At 46.3% G+C, this 22,244-nt stretch overlaps 1 protein-coding gene across 13 annotated transcripts in view; it reads left to right on the top strand.

Moving 5' to 3' along the window:
- B3gntl1 (UDP-GlcNAc:betaGal beta-1,3-N-acetylglucosaminyltransferase-like 1) overlaps window positions 1-22,244 on the top strand; it is a 68,953-nt gene that overhangs the window by 26,918 nt on the left and 19,791 nt on the right. For all 13 annotated transcript variants that reach the window (XR_010055216.1, XR_005489895.2, XR_005489896.2 and 10 more), the window contains exons 6-8: window positions 4,002-4,097; window positions 18,024-18,119; window positions 18,882-19,006. Coding sequence is in view for 7 of the 13 variants with exons in the window: in XM_063269550.1 (XP_063125620.1) it covers window positions 4,002-4,097; window positions 18,024-18,119; window positions 18,882-19,006 (317 nt within the window). In the remaining 6 variants the exon portion in view is untranslated. The remainder of the gene's footprint in view (window positions 1-4,001; window positions 4,098-18,023; window positions 18,120-18,881; window positions 19,007-22,244) is intronic.

The following is a 22,244-nucleotide window of genomic DNA, read 5'->3' as shown; positions in this document are numbered from 1 at the left end:
CTGATTTTTATCCATTATACTGGATTTTTTTTTTTTTTTTTTTGGTTCTTTTTTTCGGAGCTGGGGACCGAACCCAGGGCCTTGTGCTTCCTAGGCAAGCGCTCTGCCACTGAGCCAAATCCCCAACCCCTACACTGGAATTTTTGACTGTGTTGGAGAAAGACTTCAGGCAAACTCCTTCCTAGGTGAAGGGCTCCTTTCCATTTCTGTGTCCCCTTAGTGTCTTCTGCCTTTCTGTCTGTTGCATTTATCATTCTGGAAAGCATTTGTTACTTTGAAACAGAGAGAATGGTGTCTCTGTCTCTGTCTGTCTTTCCCCCCTCCCCCTCGATTTGTGATGGTGTGATACCCATTTCCCATGTAGCCACTCATCCAGGACAGGCTGCTGCTTCTTAAACATGGTGATTGACTCCATGTGAAGTCAAGTTGGACTACACTGGCCTTTATTTCCATATTACTCTGGTTCTGATAAGCAAATTATTCAAAGGAAAAAAAGCTCATAAAACAACCTTCCCTGAAGGATGCTTTTATAGGCATTCATTTAAACCTCTTATGATCATAGCCGTTGTTCTGTGAACTCCAAATGTAGCTCGCATATTATTTGCTTTTACAAAACTAGCACCTTTTACTTATTTCTCCCCTTCTCTTCCCTTTGATTCTGAGGACTTGTCCCTGGCACATGGGTGTATTTGCCTCTCCTGGGATAAGGTGTTGCCTAACCTGTTTCAAGTCAGAGGCTGAAGGCTTATGTACTCTGAGCTGGAATTGCTGATGTATATATAAATGTGCCCAGCACATATGCTGAGGAGTATACCTATAAGATAAGAGGAAATGTCTGGATTGCCCTTGAAAGATTTCTAGGCACAGGATTGAACCTTTCTATCCCTGGGGCAGCTCTGTGACTCTCAGGGGCCGGGGATTGTTGCAGTAGGATATATGGCCAGATCAGTCCCTATCACCCTGTCTTTCCAAGCTCATCTTACCCAACCTACCTTTGATGCTGCTTCTGGCCCCTTTGGCCACCTCTCTTTGCACATAGGGTAGATGCTCAGCTTTAACATAGGAGATCTCAGAACCATTTCTAGTATAGAGTCCTAGGGCAGGCATTTGTGTGAGAACAGATGGAAATCCAGACAGAATATACACTGCCCTCCCAGGAGCAGAGGGGATAGTTAGATACTTCACTGTGATTATAGAAGTCCTGGGGGACTGAGGGTCCCAGGGAGTCTGCCAGACTGCTGTGAGGTATGTTTCAGTCAGGAAAATGAAGATCTGTAAATAGAGCCAAGAAACCACAGTTTTGTGTAAATATATGTTTTTAGTGACTACAGACTCTAGGAATTGCTTTGCTTTTTTTTTTAAGTTCAAAAGCACAGAATATTCTATTTCATCCCCCATTCTAATTGGGAAAGATGTCAGAAGGCTAACAGCGTCTGACAACATGTGCTGTCACGGAGTCTATGGGAACTCCATCTGCACCAAGTAATAAAGATAGTGTCTCCAGGATTGGAGTCACTGGATCTCATCCAGCAGTTCAAGGTTTTCTACCTCAGCCTCCAGAGATGTTGGCAGGCATCCTCTCGTACGGGGAAACAGACTGTTCTCTGGTGTGGTCTCTTTGTCGGGAATAAGTCCCCGTAGGTAGATTTTTTTTTTTTTTTGTGCTGTGTATAAAGGGAATAAATGCTAGGATTTCCAGAGGCTCCTCCCAGTGGCTGACAGTGAGGTAATGTTGTTCATAAAGTCGGAGGATAAAAGACAAGCACAGCCTCAGAAACGTACTACTCCCAACAGTGACTACTTGGTGCCTCTCACTGTGGGGTGCGGTCCTCCGTCGCTCTGCCTGTCCCAGCAGTCATGCCCTCCTGAGAGGCCGGTGCTGTATCTTCATGTAAGATGCCGTGTGTTTACTCAGAAATGAGAGTTTCCAGTTCATTTTAATGTTCTATGCACTAGAAGCTTGTAAAGGATTTTGTGACAAGCATTGACATTTTAAAGAACCATATTCTTTTCAGACGTTTTTCATCTCCACCCCAAACCAACACTAAACAAGTCAGCCACATTCACGAACTTAATTTTGCAGTTTTTGGAGATGTTCATTGAAACAAACCGTGATATTTAAAAAATAAAACTGTCAGTTTTTCTAAAAGTGAAACCCACCTTCATTTGCATTTTATATACGGCTTAAGGTTCTAGATTATGACTTATCTCGCTCAACCTCACTGAATTCTTAGATACTCTGTCCAGTCTTCAGTAGAGAACCTTGTGCTGTATTTTCCTCCCAACCTCAGTCGGGTGGAGTACCCTGTCCTTTCTTTTTCTCTTCCTGACTCAGTATGTCAGGACCAATTGGCTCTGTAACACAAAATTAGCCAGAGAAGAAGTAGTTACTATGATTCTGGGGTTAAAACCATGGCTTACAAAGTCCCAATCTGCAGTTGCTGGTTGGTGGCTATGATGATTATTATGTTTAGTTTGTTCAGAAGGAATGAAATGAATGTTGGCAGAACGTTCCTACCCTGTTGTTACTTCTAGGCCATTTACAAGAAAACCACTTGGGAAGAGGAGACCCTTAATGGAACTGCATCCCATTGTTTGAATCACTGCAGAGTTGTTGGACTTTATACGTTGGGCATCATTAGCAGCTCTAGATGTGATTTTATTTTTTATTTTTATTTTATTTTTTATTCTTATCATCTCTCTCCTGAACCTTTGCAGCCTAAATCAGTTCTGGAACCGATACGTTACTGTAGGAAGTTCTACAGGATCCTTAAATGTCCATAAGAGGTCTTCCCACTAGATTTCATGAGCACAGGCATAGAGGAAAGAGTGGTAGTAAGCACAGCTTTAAGGATACCAAAGGAAAAGGCAGGAAAATAGTATTATTTTCCACTTGCGCGATTTGCTACAAACAGACGTGGTGGTGAGTGGCTTCTGTACACATAAACACTAGATCGCTAATAGTTCTTTTCAGAACCCTTGTACATAGAGTGTGTGGCTGTCACTGTCAGGAATGTCCTGCAGGCCCCCAAATCAAGCTCAGTGGTAGACACAGGCACAAAAACGTGAGTCCCAAGCTCTAAGTGTAGAAGAGTCGAGGAGCTGCCAACCTCTGCTCCCAGAGTCTCTCTCCACAGAGTACGATTCGTCATCGTGTCACAGCTCAGGAAGGGGTTTCAAAGGCAGCAGAGCTGTCCCATCACTTCCTGTCCTTTCAAATCCACACCCTTGAACTCTTACCTACTGAATGAGACAGGATCCTCTCTACAGCTATAGTCTCACTAACCCTCATTTATCATGTGAGGCGGAAGCTTCACCCCTAACTAAATGGTCTTGGTGACTTAGTGACTTTTATCTACTTCTGAGGTGAGAGGTCACCCTTACATAGAGTCTCACTAATCTTTTTCTACCCTGTGAAGTTAAGAGTCTCACTGACCTTCATCCTTTCTGTAAGGCAGGAACCACATCCCAAGGACAGTCTCACCGAACCCTCTCGACCCAGTAAACTGATAGCTTTGCTCCCACGAGTAATACTAGTCTAACCACTTAGCCCATCTGGCAAAGCAGGAGCTTCACTTCTGTTCTGTTACCTATTCTTGTGCGCACAGAATGGTGAGATCCCCTAAGTAGAATTTCATTGACCTTCGTCTACCCAGTGATGCAAGAATTTCAACCCAACTGCTGTCTCACACACTTTTGTTCCTGGTGCGAAGCCTACACTTCAACCCAGGCGTATCATCACCAAGTGTGTCAGTCACCTTTCTGTTGCCCTGACCTTGGCCGAGGCCACGTAAGGCAGAAAGAGCTAATTTTGGCTTATGGTTCTAGAGGGAACGTGGCAGGGAGACATAGCAGCAAGGAACAGGCATAGACTTCATGTGGGCCTGGCATCCTGCTCTCCCTTGCCCTTGATGCCAGGGACTTTTGCTCACATCAGCCCTCGATCCATGGATTTCATACATACTTACAAAGCCTTAAAATATGTCTGTTGTTTCCCACAGATCATAGGATGCCAAGTGAGGAGAGATCCCCCAGACTCCACAGAGCGATACACACGCTGGATCAACCAGTTGACATCTGATCAGCTGCTGACACAGGTAGCAGTCACCGAGTGTTTGACCTTTTAGAGACTCAGCTGCTTTGGGTTAGAGCCCCCTGGGACCGTGTCCAACTTGTTGGCACGTTCAGTCGGGGTGTGGCCCTCGTATCTTCACTCATCTACATGTTCTTGACTAGACTGTCTAGTTGGGGCACACCCAACTGTGCTCAGAATCCAAAGCAAGCATTTAAGTCTCTAAGTAATGTGTCCCTAACATGTTCCAAGTGGAGATGCATAGCACTGTCAGCCACAGTGGCCCCAGAACCAAAGACACAGTTGCTTAAGTGGTGGGCACAAAGTGGCCATGACAGTAGACACAGGATGGCTCTGGCTGTGGATGGAGAGTGGGTACAGAAGTAGATGGCAGATGACCATGGCACTGCCATGCTGGCGTTGAGACCAGGCATAAGCTCACCTAGCAGCCTTAGATCTCACCAACTCTGTTGAATACGGACTTGTGGGCATCATGGAGGCAGTGATTATGACTTTCCTCTGTGTGGTCCCCTGTCCATTAACCCCTCAGACAGGCAGGGACTGTCTTGTCACCTTGTTAGGGAAGTCCTTTCCTATTACAGAGGCAGTCAAGGCCCAGCATCTGCCACAGAGCCCTGGCTTCATAGTCTTGTCACAGGACTGCATGCTGTGAGGGGAAAGATTTACTCTTTGAGTGCCTGCATAGCACATTGGACTGACTGTGGTCTTCCATGGAGCTGTACCTGTGAGAGCTGGAAGGTAACACTGTATCAGTGAAGCCACCATGCTCCCAGTATCAATCAGGCTGGCTTTAGACATCGTTGTTGCCTATCTTCTGAGAGCATATTCTATCCACCATAGCAAATTCCCATTATGAGTGCAGAATCCCACAATGAGTTAGGTTTTGTGTATATGGAAAATTTTGGTTTTAATTTTGATTATTTTGAAAAGTTTATTATTACTATTATTGTTGCTGTTATTGTTGTTATTATTATTATTTTGAAATAAGGTCTTACTATGTAGCCCAGGCTAGCCTCCCAGTCAAGATCCTCTTGCCTGAGCCCCCTGAGTGCAGAGATTGCAGGCACGATGTTATCTTAAATATGCTTGGCTACTGCATAAACAAATTGGGTAGAGGAAAGCCAAGAGAAAGTAATGAGGTGGTGGTAACTATGAGCAAAGAACATATGCGTGAAAATACTGCTTAAAAACCTATTATTTTGTATTGTTTTTTTCTTTTCTTTTTTTCGGAGCTGGGGACCGAACCCAGGGCCTTGCGCTTGCTAGGCAAGCGCTCTACCACTGAGGTAAATCCCCAACCCCTATTATTTTGTATTGTAACTAGAAAAATTAATATAAAAATAATTGTTAAAAAATGAAGATGCTTGAATTATAGAAAAGATTTTGAAAAACATATTAGGGCTGGAGAGATGGCTTAGTGGTTAAGAGCAAAAACATTAAATTAACCGAATTCCCACTCTTTGGTTCACTTACTTGCCACATATCTTATATCTTCTGGGTTTAAGCTTTAAAATCCTCATAGGAAATATTGAATTAATTATTATTATTACTTTTTTTTTAAAGACGGGGTTTTACTATACAGCCCTGGCTGCCTGGAACTTGCCCCATAGACCAGGCAGTCCTCAAACTCAACAGCAATCCACCTGTCTCTGCCTCCCGAGTTCTGAGCTTGAAGCTATGTACTGCCACACCCACCATAGGAACTATTAAATACAGGATTCTGTGCTGTCACTGTTGACTTTTTTTTTTTTTCAGACCTTTTCTGAGGATTCAGATATTCACAAAGTATTTACCAGAAATTTACCGGTGGACAATTCACAAAATTGGAAAGCTACTTAAGATGAGGAGGATATAAGATTCAGGCGACAGGTCCATGACCTGGAGAGCTATAAAGGAGACCCTGGGAGATAGAAGGAACTCAGTCCCCATACCATTGTTCTGGGAAATGGAAAAACAACAACACAGTTGTGTTTGTGAGGAAAAGATGAATGTTTAGGGTCATAAGCCCATGCCTCCTTTTGTAAATTAAAGCTGTGGGCTGTTCCACCCAGAGAGGTCTACCCAGCTGCCTCTTGAGGCCTCAGTGGGCCAGGCTTCTGAGAATGGGCCGCTCAGCTCATGTTAGCGCTAAACTGAGGAGGTCTGGGTACTTTCCAGAAGCCTTCAGAGGCCAACACTTACTGTCTTAGTACTTTGTGGGGCCAACCATGAGGGGGCAGGTCCTTTTGGATACTTCTGTGGCAATGGAAGACTGAGTGGTAGGGCCACCAGCTGTTTTCTGAGAGTCCAAGCTGTTTGTGATAGACAACCCTGGTTCCTCCAAGAGTACGGGAAGGAGAACAGGCCTTGGGCCTGGTTTGCAAGAGTGTGGTGTGGGTGCCTATCTACCTCGTAGGATCCCAGATGGTCAAGGACTCGGGATGGCATACGTAGCAAGAGCCTCAGGGTGTGGCAGCAGCTTGTCTGGGCTCTTTCTCTTTGGTCACATGAAACTCCCAAACTGGGCTCAGGGACTCCGGTAGTAAATGCGTCAGATGTAAGCATGGCGTACGTGGTGACTACTAGGGATCTCTGCTTTAACCCTTCCCCACTGAGTGACATTCCTCTAGGCTCAGGGTCAATCTTAATAGAAGGGAGGGCCCGACTGTCATGGCCCTTATGTGTCACAGTGCTTGCCCTTCTTATAAACTGTTAACTACTGGGATAAATGTAGTTAGTGTATTAGGAGGTGCTGGAAGGACAACTGGACAGACCATTACAGACCCTTCTGTTTATTTCTCCTGTTTACAGAGCATGCCTTCCCTAAACTTCTGTTTTCTAACGTTGGGGAATGTTGAATATACAGATGCACAGAGAACACGAATGGCCCCAGGCTTCCTCAGCACACTGTGAGCTACTGAGACACCATGCCCAGGCCTCACTCTCCACTGCTTTATATCACTGGAGGAAGGTCTACCTTTTTTTTTTTTTAAGGATTCAGATGCTCTGATATGTATAAAGTTATCATGATGATGCTTTGTGTACCCTTCTCTCTCTCTGGGGTTCTAACACTCCTGCTACAATCTCTGTTCCTCATATTTCCGTCTTTGCTGGTAGGACCTGAGTCTTCAGTTCTAATAGAGACTGTGTTGCTGAATGCCCATGTGACCCAGCTTTCAGTGAATCAGGGTTGATATTGGCTTGCGGTCAGCTTTTCCACCACGGGGATCACTTCTGTGTTTCAACAGCCCTTCCGGAATGCTGGTGCCCTTAGTTAGCAGCTTCCTACCTCCTTCCAGACCTTGTGCTGTAGTCCTAGCCCTCTCCTTATGGGGGTAGGGTCTGTTCTGATGTCTGACCCTTCCCACCCTGTACATTCTGCATCTGCTTCAACTGTGCATCATGTGAAACTTGACCTGCACTTCTCTTGTCATTTCTACGAGATATCCTAGCTCACTGTCAGCCTCCAGTTCAAGTCTAGAAGGGAAGATGAAAATGCATTCTAGGGCCAGAACATTAAACTCAACACCAGGCATAGACAGTGGACCTGACAGAGGTGTTGCCCTACATTCACTCAGCCTTGATAGCGGTCTGGAGATACCCCTCTGTGAGGCCTGGAATCACCAACAACATCCCCTTTGTAAAGTCAGGATTCAAGGATTTCTATACTCTGAAGTCAAGGTCAGAGACACCTTAAGGAGCTTTCTAGGCTCAGTTTTATTTGTAGATTTGAGAGTTTCACTACTAGGCCTAGGTCTTTTCATGACTGACCACTCTGTAACCTATTCGTTTGAAGACCTTTAACAAAATTAAATAGAGGAAAAATTATCACTGACTGAGAAGGCATTGTATGTGAGTTCCATATTGTAGGTTGTGGTGACCCAGGGGCCCTATTGTCTGTAGACTTGAGAGGCCACTGAGGCCTCTTGCTCATCCCCACCCCCACCCCCACCCCCACCCCCACCCCCAGTGGCTGAGACTTGTCCACTTCATTTTCATTTTAAGCTTCTAGATTTTAGTGAGACGGTAAGAACTGGCCTGCAATGTGCATACGTTCTACCACAGCTCAGAGGTTTCGATCTAATTCTAATAAGTTAGCATTCGCGAAGTTTCAGACCCTGAATATTTTGAAGGAGGTCACTGTGCTAATCTTTCTCACTTTCAGGGGAGTTTCATAAAGCAAAAGAGGTACAGGCCCAAGAAAACTACCATTTCCCAGTAGGTTAGCCTGTGATCATTCAAAACTCGCTTGTGTGTAACGAGGACGGGAATATTTTATTAGTGTCTGAGTCTTACTAAATCTAAAAGCCATAAAAATTTAATTTTATATTAGAGTTTATTTTTATAGCTATGTAAATATTAAAATGCTGGACATTCTGTTACTGGTTTAGAGATGATCTTCCAGCAAGTTAGAATTTAGAAATAAGAATCTTTAACTTCTATTCCTAAGACACCAAGTTGAAATCTACGTCTTTTGTTTCGGTTTTTATAGTATTTGTGAAAGCATTCATTCCAGTTGGGTAGCTCCTCCCCTCCTCATATTCTTTGTGATAAAACAGAACAGTGGATTTCACCCAGGGCATTATACGGCCTGTAGGTTTTGATACTGGTTCCACATAATTGAGTATACATCCCAAGGCACTCAGATGGACTTTTAAGCTTTTATATCATAAAATGAGCTTAGCCAAGCATACTCAACCTAAGAGCAAACTTCAGACCCGAACCTTAGAACAGTCAGAGCAAGTGAGGCTGTGGCCGCCACACTGACAGTTCTAGAAAATGGAATATCTGATTTCTCACAGGGCAGGGCACCCTGGCATGAAGGAGGAAACAGAAGTAACCAAGGAAGGGAGGGACCATTAGGGAGGCCATCAGTGCCATCAATGCCTCCTCCCCATACCTGTGCTCCTTAGTCTCACTGTGAGAGACACTCACAGTCTTCACCCTTCCCTTTGGCTGTTGACTCCCCTCACTACTATGTCCTACTCTCTTCCTGTCTGTGTCTCTCCCCTTTACCTTCCACATTCTTTGCTCCATGTCCACGGTCCTCATTCTGTCTGTCTATGCTCATTGCTCCTACTTATTTAAACCCCTCTTGCCGTCTAAGGCTACTCTGAGTGTCCACAGCCTTCTCGCTCTCTGTGCAAAGATTTATTTTATTTATATGAGTAGACTGTAGCTGTCTTCAGAAGCACCAGAAGAGGGCATCAGATCCCATTACAGATGGTTGTGAGCCACCATGTGTTTGCTGGGAATTGAACTTGGGACCTCTGGAAGAGCAGTCAGAGCTCTTAACCACTGAGCCTTCTCTTCAGACCCACAGCCTTCTCTCTTAACTGCACATGCCCCTCCTGGCTGTTCAAACTTGTCATGCTCCCCCCATTCAAACTTTTCCCTCTTATCTATACCCCTCCTGCCTGCACTCCTCACTCTGCCTGTTCATTTTCATGCTATACCCAAGTATAAGGTCTTCATCTGGGTCAGATGTGTTTCCTCTTAAGTCTGGGAGGCCCCAGTTTGGAGCACTTGCTTTATGGCTCCTCTGCTGTCCTTATTTAGCCCCTGAGCATCAGTATTCTGAGCGTCTCCACGACCGCCATTACCTAACCTCATGTGAGCAGATGGTGTAGGCCTAAAGCCTCTCACTGTACCTTACTGACTTGGGCTCCAATACCAATCCTGAGACATCTCCTCAGCCTGGGCCTTGTGGGACATCCTAAGGCCCCTACAGATGAACTTTGTGCAGCTTGAGCCTAAACACATCTGAACGGCATCCCCCGTGCTTGTTACCTGCTCCCCGAGTTGTCCTCCAGGAGCTGGGACTGGCACCTTAAGTCTTCACTGTGGACACTGGCTCTCTTTGGGTTCTGTGAGGTTCTTTAGGGCTACGTGCTTTTTCTGCTGAGTTTTTTGCTTCCTCTGTCATCTTCAAGTACGATTATGTTAGCAGTGGTTTCCAGCTCTGTCAGCTTGCAGAGGTAGGTGGCTGAGGATGTGCTGTTCACATGTACCCTAAGAGAGCTGCAGCTCAGCATTTCTGATGCCCTTCAGCCCCTGCTGCTTGATGTGGTCACATGACTCTAAATGGACCAATAGGATTATCTGTAACTGAGTATAAGGTGGCTTTACAAAGGCCTAAGAAATGCTTTTCTTTGACATTTTAAACTCGTTTCACTAAATGTAATGTTTTCAGAGTTTACTTACATTCTGGAAAGTACAGAGTCGTGTCCCATTTCATAGCTGCAAAACAGTCCACCGTGCGTTCTATCCATTATTGGGAGGCCTTAGGTCCTCTTCACCCTTTGGTGATTGTGAATAGCACCACCATGGGTGGCTGGTATGCACCCTCTGAGTCTCTTGTTCAGTTCTACGTTTATAACAGGGATGATATTGTTGGGTGATCTGGCAATTCTGAGTCTTTCTGAGGAACCCCCTTACTGCTTTCCACAATGGCTGACAGTGGAAACACTTTCTCTTGTTCTATGAAGCATCTGCGTTCTTGGATGTGAGTGGGTGATACTGAAAAGATAGGAGACAGAAAGACACTTTGGACTGTGTGGTGGTTGGACAGGTACGGCCCCCATGGACTTAACATTTGGATGCTTGGCCCACAGGGAGTGGCACTGTTAGGAGGTCTGGCCTTGTTGGAGGAGGTGTGTCCCTGTGGGAGTAGGCTTTGAGGTCTCCTCTGCTCAAGCACACAGTCTCCTGCTGCCTGTGGATCAAGATACAGATCTCTCGGCTACCTCTCCAGCACCACATCTGCCTGCACCCCACTGTGCTTCCCACCATGATGATAATGGACTAAACTTCGGAACTGTACGCCAGTTAATTGAACGCAAATGTTTTTCTTTATAGGAGTTGCCATAAAACCCTAAGATAGACTGTGTTTCTGTCCTCGCAGTAATATGTGGTAGAAATGGTTCTCGATGATGGAGTGTTAATGTTTCTCTTTCTTACCTGTCTCAGAGACAGAGATATTATCCCTAGCATTTGCAGAGTGGCTGAATGCAATGGGATAGCCCTCAGCAGTGGGATAGCCCTCAGGAATGTGTACATTTACAGGTGGACATTAGAGCTGTATATTCATGTAACCTGAGACCACTGTCCTAGAGAGAAATGCCAGTGACCAGCTAGTCAGCTTGTAGCCAAAAGCTGGAGCTATTGATGGTAGCTTCATCCAGCCTTCAAGTGATGGGGCTACCTAGTTTAATCCCATTCAAAGTTCATGAGCCCCAGATTGGGAGAAAAGTAAATATTTATATATCAGCTTTAGGGTATAAGCAGGGTCCTGCCCCTACCACAGGTCCTACCAAGCCTTATCCAGTGGTACCTATCTGCCACAGGCAAGCCAGACCCTCTCATTTCTCATTCGAATGGTCAGAATCTTTTAATCCACCATTCGTTTCATAAATTTCTAAAAGACACTTTTTGTAAGACAGGAAGTATGTAAATCTGATCTTGGCCACCCATATGTGGAATCTTCATGAGCTGGGGAAAACCAGTTCTTTGGAAGTATTTTCCTATGCTCATGTTGACCTCAGTGGTACGGTGACCCTGTCCTTGGAACTGAGCGTATTGGCATGATGTTCATGTGTATAATGACGTCACAAGGCATCCACAGAGGGCTAAAACATGGCAGCCTGGCAAGGTTTGCCACCATAACATTTCAGAGTGGTTTCTCTGAACCTGAGTGTGGTGAGAAGGGCCCTCTCACAACCAGGTACTTCCCAAGCCCTTGGGAGAGGTCTCTAGTCTGGGTGATCAGTGTTCACAGGTGCCATGACACTGTGTTGAAGCCACTGTCAGTTTGTCTAACATTTAAAGCTGCTTGTGGATGGGCTGCCAGCATCCGTGCTGTCTTTCTTGCTCACTGTGATTTAGTGACTGCGTCTGAGCTCAAGTCGAAATAAACAGGGACCCACGTGCCCGAGTGAGCAGCCACCTGGCACCACAAGCTCTCGTAGATCCTTTCAGTCAGACTGAGATTTTAACACCTGACTGAAACCTAAGTGTATAGTTCTCAGTTCATCTAATAGTGAGATTTGGAATCTCAGTTATCTATAAGAGTATTGATCGTGTCTCTAGGGCCATCCATGTCTCAGCAACTGTCAGAACTGAGTCTCTGGGACTCAGTCAGACTTCATGACAAGCTTGGCCTACATGCTTGGCCACATGCTTATCCGTGCTTATCCATGTCTGTCTCCTTCTGGCTGCTGCAAGTGTGAGTTTACAGTGAGTTCGGGCTCACTTCCAGTTCTCAGGTGCACACCCACACAATGGAATTGCCAGATCATACTGTAATTCTATTTTTAATTTTTTTGAGGAACCGTTGAACTATGTATGCTTCACAGCAGCTGTACCAGCAAGGGGGAGGGGCTTTTGATTTCTACACAGCTTTTATCAGCATCTGTGATTGGGGGGGGGGGCTTTGATAGCACCGTCCTGCTGGGGGTAAGGTGCATCTCACAGGGGTTTAACTCACATTTCTCTGGTGCCAAGCCCAGGTGAGCAGCTGTTCTTGTTTATGTCGAGCTCTCTGTATCTCCTGTGGAGAACGACCTGATTGCATCTTTTGCCCATTTTAATTGAAGCTGCTAAGGTTTTGTTGTGGTTTGGTAGGAGCTTTGTCAACATTTGGATATGTCTCCCACGCTGAGGGCTGGTTGTCTTTTCAAGCTGACTGTGCTCTTTGGTGCAGACGCCTCTTAATTTGGATAGTGTGCCTCCATGTGTAGTTCAAGTGTAAGGGGTGTGTGTGTGTGTGTGTGTGTGTACCTGCACACAGATCATTAGAAACTTTTGTGATCGCTGCATCTCAAAGACCTGCCTGTGCTAGGGAACGTGGGAGTCCCTTCCTGGTTATTGTCATCCGTTGTAATCCGCAGAGCTGGGCCAAGTGTTTCGGGACCCTGAGGAAGGCACCACAATTCTGCAGGGTCTTTCTTCTCTTTATCTCCCTGTGAGGAAGGAGCCTTGTGAGATCCTCAAGGTCCCAGGCCAGGTACCCTGATGCCTTCCTTGGGGACTGGGGAGAGTGAAGAGCCACTACACTGAGGAGTCAAGCAGTGCTGTCCTCTACTCTCCCCATGTCCCCAAAGTAGCAGAGGTAGAAAAGAGGCCATGAAGTGACCAGGCGCCCAACACCCATCTCTTGCTCACCAGCTGGGATAACTTACTTTATAGCATGCTTGAAGCTTCCAAAGGTTGGGTTTCTTCGAGGGCACCTCTGGGCGTCTCATCGTGAGTCATAGACCTAACATCTGTCTCCTGAGGGATCCATGATCCCCAGTTGGTCAAGGCCTCTGGTCCTCTCAAGCTTTCTTGCTCAGGTAGGCTTGCTGTCGTGGTAAGAGGGAATGATCAGACAGGGTTGTCCTACATCCTGTCAGGGTCCAAGGTAAAGGGAGATATGTGTGCTCAGAGAGAATCACACGCAGCCTTTTTGGGGACCCAGTTTACTCCCACTGCCATTTTACCCCATGACAGATGAAAACGTAGGATTAGTTCCAGAATAAATAACTGGGCAGTTTTACAAGATGATAAAACCAATAACTAACAAGTTTCTAAAGCATTTGAAGCCTTACAAGTGCTGGCTTGTCAGAAACCAAACTGTAAAGACTCTAAGCAGAAACAAGTTCTCAGGTTAGCACTTGCCTGGGGGGACAGAGTCACTGGAGCTGCAGGGTAAATACATCTCTAGGACCCTGTTGATTTCTCTGACTTGGTTCACCCTATATTTCCAAGTCCACCACCCTCCAGCTGTTCAATGCATGTGTTCACCTGACGTGTGTGCGTGTGTGTTGATTGCTTACATGTTTGTTTGTGTGGTCAGTAATGTGAGTGCATAATTTTACAGACTGATGTACTTCTGTGCTCAACTTCATTCAGCCTGGACCAAGTTCAACATCCCTTCAAGATAAGAGCCACAAAGAAATTAGGAATAGAAGGAATACATCCCAATGTAGTAAAGGCTGTGTGTCCTAGGTACTAAGTGGGGAAAACTGAAAAACTTCTAAAATTAACAGGGAAACAAAGGTATCCACTGTATTATTTCTCAATAATGTGCTTGAAAGTCTAATGAGCAATAAAGAGAAAGAAAAGGGATATAAATAAGTAATGAATAGGTCAGGTTATTCTGCATCCAATATTATCCTATTTTTAAAAGACACCCCCAAAACACTCAGGATTTCAAACCATGGTAAATGTGATGGTTTGTATATGCTCGGCCCAGGGAGTGGCACTACTGAGACAGTATGGCCTTGTTGGAGTGGGTGTGTCACTGTGGGCGTGGGCTTTAAGACCCTCATTCTAGGGTTGGGGATTTAGCTCAGTGGTAGAGCGCTTGCCTAGCAAGCGCAAGGCCCTGGGTTCGGTCCCCAGCTCCGGAAAAAAAAAAAAAAAAAGACTCTCATTCTAACTGCCTGGAAGCCAGTATTCAGACGAAGATGTAGACAGTAAGTCACTGTGTCAAGAAGTGGATATAGAAGCTGGAGAGTTGGCACAGTGGCTAAAAACACTTGTTCTTGAAGGGATTCAGGTTTAATTCCCAGTACCCATAGGATGACTCACAACCACCTGTAACTCCATTCTATGCCCTTTTCTGACCTCTGTGGAGAGGAGACATGAACGTGGTACACATACATACATATGTACATACATACAGGCAAAATACTCATTCACATAAAATAATTCTTTTTTTTTTTAAAGGAGAGCTGGGTGTGGTGGTGCACACCTTTAGTCCCAGCACCTTGGTGGCAGAGGCAAGTGGACCTCTGTGAATTTGAGACCAGCCTGGTCTATCTACATAGTGAGGACAGCCAAAGATACACAGTGAGAGCCTGTCTCAAGAAGAAAGTGGGTGTGAAGGAAAAAAGGCAAAATAAAGAGACAGGAGCTGAGGCTTCCGGTTACAGATTGAATCCCGAAGTCTGAAGATGGATGTTTTTGGGGTTCCCAGGGCCCTAGTGTCTGTCTCAGTTATGGAGCACATGGACTTACCTTGTCTAAGCATCCCCACATGTAGCATCTCTGTGTGAGTGGTGGTTACCAGAACTACCAGGCATTTAAACCCTTGATAAGACCCTGGAAGAAATCCCTTCCTCTTCCAACAAGACTCTTAGGGACGAGAGATGCCCAAGCGGGACCTGAAGGCACTGAGGGAAGAAGGCTTCTATAGCAATGATGCTGGCATGGCTCTTTGCCTGTGGGTCCCTCACCTGCTTGAGCTGCTGCCTTCGAGATGCCGAGGGTAGCCATAGAAACTTACCCAGGTGCTTATGGATTCTAGCTTCCCAAGATGTCAGTGTCTGCCCCTTCCCTGTGCCTTCTCCACTGCCTGAGCAATCTGCCCCTGACTCCTACGGAAGCAGCTTGCTGACCTCCTTGTAAAAACAAACAGTTCTATTCCTTCTGTGGAAACAGATGGAAAGAAATTGATGTCTTTGTCTCAAACAAACAAACAAACAAAAAAAAAAAAAAGAAGAGAGAAAAAGACAATATACCTCTTTTTTTTTTTTTTTTTTGACATCCATTTCTTTGGAACAAAACTGGAGGTTGTCACTCCAGCAGGAGTGAACCATCCTTCAGAGAGGTGGGAACCGGACTAGAGAGGCTCTCTGCATTATGGGATGTGGTATCGGTAGTGTGATGGTTTGAATAAAAACGACCTCCATCGATCAATATGGAATGGCACGTTTAAGAGTCGTGGCCTTGTTGGAGTAGGTGTGGCTTTGTTGGAGGACGCAGGTCACTAGAGGGTGGGCTTGGAGGTCTCAGAAGCTCAAAACCAGGCCTAGTGGCTCACAGTGACATCCTGATTCCTGCTGATCCGAATGTTGAAGTCTTAGCTCCTTTCCCAGCACCATGTCTGCCTGCACACCACTGTGGCTCCCAGCAGGATGATAATGGACTAAACCTCTCAAACTGTAAGCCAGCCCATTTTTTTTCTTGATAAGAGGTACAGCGGTCCTGGTGTCCCTTCACAGCAATAGAAACCCTAACCAAGACAGGTGGTCACCGCTGGTATCAGGTCTGCTTAGCCACCGTAGCCTGGAGCCACTTTCATATTCAAGGGGACACTACCACTATAGAGAGTTGTTGGAGTGTTGTGATGGTGAAGTATTCATTGTGCCGAAAGACACTTCTGGACCCTTGCTACTGTACTGGGGAGGTAGCAGAGAAAGCAGACTAAAAGCAGGGCAGATTCCTGAGGTAAGAGGCACAGGTGTCTCTTCCTTGCAAGGACTGTGGCCTTTCTTCTATCCAGGGCAGTCCTGTCTTAGACATGCCCCAGTTCCCTCACTCCTGTCTCCTTTAAGTTGACTTTTTTTTTCTTTTCTATTTTTCGGAGCTGGGGACCGAACCCAGGGCCTTGCACTTGCTAGGCAAGCGCTCTACCACTGAGCTAAATCCCCAACCCCTTAAGTTGACTTTTAATTATGTATTTTGAGTACCATGTAGCTAGCCCAGGTTGGCCTTAAACTCCTGATCTTCTAGCAGTACCCTTCTCAGGGCTGAGATTACAAAGGTGTTGGTTTTATAATTCTTTAAACATTGATTTGATTGATTGATTAATTCTGTGTGTGAGCATGTTCCTGCCATTATCTACATGTGGAGGTCAAAGGACAACTTGGGAGAGACTTTTCTCCTGTTGTGTCAGTTTCCAGAGACTGGACTCAAGTCCTCAGGCTTGGTGGCAAAGACCTTTATCCACTGAGCCCAGTTTAAAACTTTTTATTACGTATTCATGTGTTCATGTGTGTGTACGTGGCATGCCATTGCACCTCACAAGTTGCACCTCACAAGTGCTTAAATTATAAGTGCATATTACCACGTCCAACAAGATCAGGCTGCTCTTTCCCTGGTAGTCTTTTGTCCTGGGATCAGCTGAAGCTGGGCCCAGACCACATACAGTCAAAGCAAATCATAAACAGGTGACGTCATGTGAGTGTGATGGGTTACAGTGACAGAAAGCCCTAGGGAATGTGTCCCAGGGAGCTGTAAGCATGCCGGTCGGGGGCTTTAAGGGATGCACGGGAGTTTGCTACTGAGAAGGCAGAGCAGTGTATGGAAAAGCGTGGTTATGTTCCAATGGCATGGCAAACCCAAAAGTTATGAGTGGTGGCTGCCCAGAGCTCAACTGAGTGCTGTGTTCACCACACCTACCGCAGATTATCTCAGCTGCTCCTCCTGACCACCCAAGGCTCTCCTTGGCAGGGCACTAGGTTTTGCCAAGTGCTACAGCGTCTATTTAGGTTCTTGTCCCCAGTCTGTTCCTAGTGCAGTTATCCCAGGGCAAATGCCACCTGCTCATACGGCATGGTCCTCTTCTGTGACAGCTAAACTTAGCTCACTAGCATTTTGTTGGATCTGTTCATAAGGAACACTGCTTTCTTGTGACGTTTTTTTCTTCTGGCTTTGATATCCAGTGATTTGGAAAGGCTTCTCTGCTCAACTGTTTTTGGAAGAGTTTGTGTAGAGGGTATTGGTTCTTTAAGCATTTGTCAGTGTACACCGGAGAGCCACCTAGCCTAGGCTTCTCTGTGGGAAGGCTCAAGTCTCAAGCTCATTAAAAACCACTCAGGTTTTCTGTCTTGAGTCAGTTCTGATATTTACGCCATTCTGAGGAGCCGCGTTCCGCTTCCTTAATCTAGTCACTGCTGCTTTCTTTCATGCTACTTCAGAGTTCCCTTTGTGCAATTAAAAGCAGTGTGTTCACTGTTGGTTCCCATATACAGACAGCCTCACTGTCTCTCATAAACAGAGGGAGCCCTACTATGTTTAGTAATGAAGACTGGGGACCTGGAAGTGGCCTTGGTTATTTCTACCTGTTCGTCGTATGGTCTATACTTTGAATCTTCATTTCCACAAAGGATGGATGTCAGGATTGTGGGCTGTTTACAACAAACTGTTCTCTTCTGTTAGTGTCATTGGTGCTAATTCCTTTCAGGTGTTCACCTCCCATGGCCCCACCGTGATCATGCCTACCTGGTTCTGCTCTCGAGCCTGGTTTTCCCACGTAGGGCCATTTGATGAAGGAGGACAGGTAAGTGCCAACCAGTAGAATTTGGGCTCTTTGTGGGTTCCCCTAGTTAGACTGGGGTTTTCAGCTTCTTCCTACCACTCCTCTGTTAGTTTCCTGGTTCTTGGCTCAATATCCCCCCCTTCTGCCTGTGGTGGTGAAGTACAGACTTGTAGCAGACTACACTGTGGGTGACTCCCTTTCATCTCCGCCTTCCTTGCATTCTGACTCACCCAACCTCTCCCAGGTTCAGCATCTCATTCAGGGCCTCCTGGGAAGTCAGTTTATCGTCCCCCTTCTCTCCACTTTCGTGGGCTTTCCACTCTCGAGATCATGCAGCTCAGAAGCCACTGTGCTCGCTGATTGATTATCTCATGGTTCTTTCCGTTGATAGTTTGCCCCCCCAGACCTTTTCCAGTGTACAAAGTGGAATTTAAGGCAGGACAGGGTCTCAAGACTCTCAACTAACCTACCTTCACTTCATCCTCAGTCTGTCTTAGAATTCATTTCTTACCTGCTGAGAAAAACTAATCTCCGTTTCTGTCTGGTGACCCGCATCACCCTTAAGTGTCAGTAGATTCTTTCCTTTTATTGAGGCAAAACCTGGCTGTGGTGTCCAGGTCGAGCACTAGCTTCTGGGTTCAAGCAATCCTATGAGCTCTGCCTCCCAGATACCAGGGCCACAAGTGCCACCATCCTTGGCTCTAAGCAAAAACACACTTCCATAGCACCTGATGGTCAGGCTCAGTATCCAGCTTGGTGAGCATTGTCCTCTGGCTTTTGCAGGGGGTTCCAGAGGATCTGCTGTTCTTCTATGAGCACCTCAGGAAAGGTGGTGGCGTCTTCCGGGTGGACCACAGCCTGCTCCTCTACCGATACCACTTGTGTGCAGCCACACATTCAGTCCTTGAGTAAGTAGGACATACCAAGTTCTGGAAACATCTGGGACGGTCCAAGAATAGGTGAGGTGCTAGTGTAGCCTGGCCTAGGTCACTCGCGAGTCACTGGTGTGACTGGGCCCAGGGTTGGTGGAGTCAGGCCGCATAATGGCAGGATATAGGGCATGCCACCGAGCAGGTTAAGGAGGGGTCAGAGTATACTACTTTACCCTTGTAGGAAGTCCTTCAGAGCTGCTGAATGTTCCACAGAGTTCAGGAAACATTAGTGCAAAAGCCAAATATGAGTTTCCCTGATTGTGTGAGGTGAAGGCTCTCTCCCCACTTTCTTCTCATTTGCCCCAATCTAGCACGGCTCACCGTGAGCCCCAAGAGGAGTTCTGAGAAGAACTCCCTCATGGTGGAGGGAGTTGTCACAGCTGGTGCCTGAGCTATGCCTCCATAGCTGATGATCCCCTCTCACTCTTCTTTGTCTAGACAACTCTCCTCCTAGCCCCCTGGTTAAAGAAGTGGATAGGGTAAAAGAGGGTGAGCTTGTTAAGTCCTCAGTCTGTACTGTGTGTGAGACACTTATATCAGCCACCTCACTATAATGTGAATTGTGCCTGTGCTAGGGGACTGTCCCCTCTATGCCCCACTGGGGGGAAGGGACCTCTGGGTACTGTCTTAGTGTTTTATTGTTATGAACAGACACCACGACCAATGTAAGTTTTATACGGGACAACATTTAGCTGGGGCTGGCTTACAGTTTCAGAGGTTCAGTCCATTACCATCAAGGCAGGACCATGGCAGCATCCAGGCAGGCATAGTGCAGGAGGAGCTGAGCTCTACATCTTCTCCTGAAGGAAGCCAGGAACAGACTGAGCATCCTCAGGCAGCTAGGAGTAGGGTCTCCAAGTCCAACCCACAGTGACACACTTCCTCCAACAAGGCCATACCTTCTAATAGTGCCACTCCCTGGGCCAAGCAAACACAAACCATCATAGTACCTTATTGCCCAAACCATGGATTTGCAGTAATTTACTTACAGCTCTAGAGTGGCAGTGGTTATGTTCCTGACCTGGCTGGAGCTGAGTGGACCTTCCCTCCTGAGTATCTTACGTCTACCACTCAGACTTCAGGCTCCAGCATCTCAGTGACTCTGGGGTGGGTCCCTGGACCTTGGACCTGCACCATTTACAAGATTCAGCTTCAGGTACAACAGAACTTGCCCTCCTTGCATCTGATCTTCAATCACAGCTTGAGAGGAGCGTCTTGCAGGGTTGCTGTCAGGAAGCAGACCACTGATGGGACCAGCTCCTAGGAAAGATGCTCAGAGGACATAGCAGTCCTGAAGGCTTGTGGGAAACTCAGAACACACAGTGAAACCCACAAACAGATGCACATGTTGTGCAGATTTAATCAGTCTTTTACATCACTTAACAAACAAGTAGGAAATATGTAAGGATTGAGAAGATTCCAGCAGCCCTGCAGACGCTAGCAAGGCTCTAGGAGTTGTGTACTAAGCTGTAGAACCTGTCTTAATTCATATTAAATGGCTGAAACTGTATGGGATATGCCATGTACATCTTAGCTGCCCAGTTTCCTATGATAAACTGGTAGGCTAGTAGCTTGTGACCATAGGTGTTTGTTTCTCAAATGCCCCGACCCGCAGGGCAGTCGACCAGGGCCTGGGGTTCACCTTGGAGAGGATGGGGGATAAGAGACGCAAAGAATGGACAGCAAGTCAAGAAGTCTGATCAAGCTGACAATTTTTAATTTTTCTCAGGCAGAAGATATACTGGAAGAAGCAAGATGTGGGGAGGGGTTAGGTAACCACCAAAGAATGGGCCTGGCTCGATGACCAGGATATTGGCTGGGTAAATCGGCCAGCGGGGGGAACAGTAGGGTGGGTTGCTTAGTGACCTGACCACCGGTGCTAAGCGACCTGACAACCAGATTTATTCTATCTGTTGAGTTCAAGCAGAACTGCAGGTTCAGGCTCAGGTATGGCTGCTTTGATCTAGCATAAGCACAATTGCTTTTTAACATGAAGGCTGCTTCCACCCTCTTGAGGCTGCTCCCAACACTGAAAGGTCTGCATGTTGGTCACAAGTGGTATCTTCCTAACGTGCTCTCAAATTCCAGGAGAGGCACCATACTCTCTGGGGCGCCATCTGCCAAAGGCTTCACGTCCCCAATATCTCTGGGGTAGGATTTCAACATAGGGAATGGTGGTACTAAAATGTTGCACCTTCAGCCACCAAAGCATTAAGTTAGAAATCATTACAGTATCTTGAAGAATCTAATATGAGGAAATTAGGCAGCCAAAGGGAAAAATCACAAAGGAAAAACGTATAGGCCACAGCCTTCAGCATGTGCCATGGAGCAGTAGAGACTCCAGGTAAAGGAGGAGAGGCCAGGAATAGAAGAAGAAAAGCTGGAATAATAGCAAGATTGTTGTAAAAATAAAACAGAGAATTAACAATACTAGCCACCCCACAGACATTTAACCAAAAAGTAAAAGTTTTAATTTAGTAATTTAAGAACATTCACAGAAGATAGCCAGGCCAGGGGACTTTTCTGGGATATCCTGTAACATGGCTAAGGAAAGTATCCGTTTCTGCAACACCATTTTAGGAAGCAGAGGAGGACGCTGCTGGGTATTGGGAGGTAAACAGGCTCAGTGCTTTGGAGCACCAGGTGTACGAGACACTGAGCGGAAGGCCATGCTCGCCACCGATCAATCCAGCTGCCGTCTCATGATGCTTGGAGCAGCAGTGCCGTGAAACAGAGTACAACTGTTTAAAAAGTCTCCTAGTATGGTTTACATCACCCTGTATTAAATCTTAAACACAGCACTGTTTGTCCAAGGAAGGCGCCCCTTCCCACGGTCCTCTGATAGAGGTAGAGTGTGTGACAAAGCACCGTAGCAGCTGTCCCTGGTGCCAATTCTACCGGCTGGTGAAACCATCTTGCACCATCGTTGTGCAGGCCACGTGAGCATGAGATGCCTTGAGATCATGTGGTCATTTGTGTAAGGGAGGTCCTTCCCATGCTGGTCTGTGAAGCTCAAGCCACCTGGGTGGTGACTTGTAGCCCACCCAGCAGGCATTCATCATGTCTCTCAACAGAGCAGCCTGTGTGTATAGAGCAGCCTGTGTGTACAGAGCTCACTCCTTTGTGTTTGCACAGTAAGCTTTGCCACCCACAGCACAAAAATAAGTGATCTAATGTAAGTTTCTGTGTTGGATTAAAGTCTTTAAGCTGTGAG

This window comes from Rattus norvegicus, chromosome 10 (genome assembly GCF_036323735.1).
Source record: "Rattus norvegicus strain BN/NHsdMcwi chromosome 10, GRCr8, whole genome shotgun sequence".
Taxonomy (NCBI): domain Eukaryota; kingdom Metazoa; phylum Chordata; class Mammalia; order Rodentia; family Muridae; genus Rattus; species Rattus norvegicus.
The sequence above is the reverse complement of the archived record's forward strand: the minus strand, read 5'-3'. Positions and strand labels throughout refer to the sequence as shown.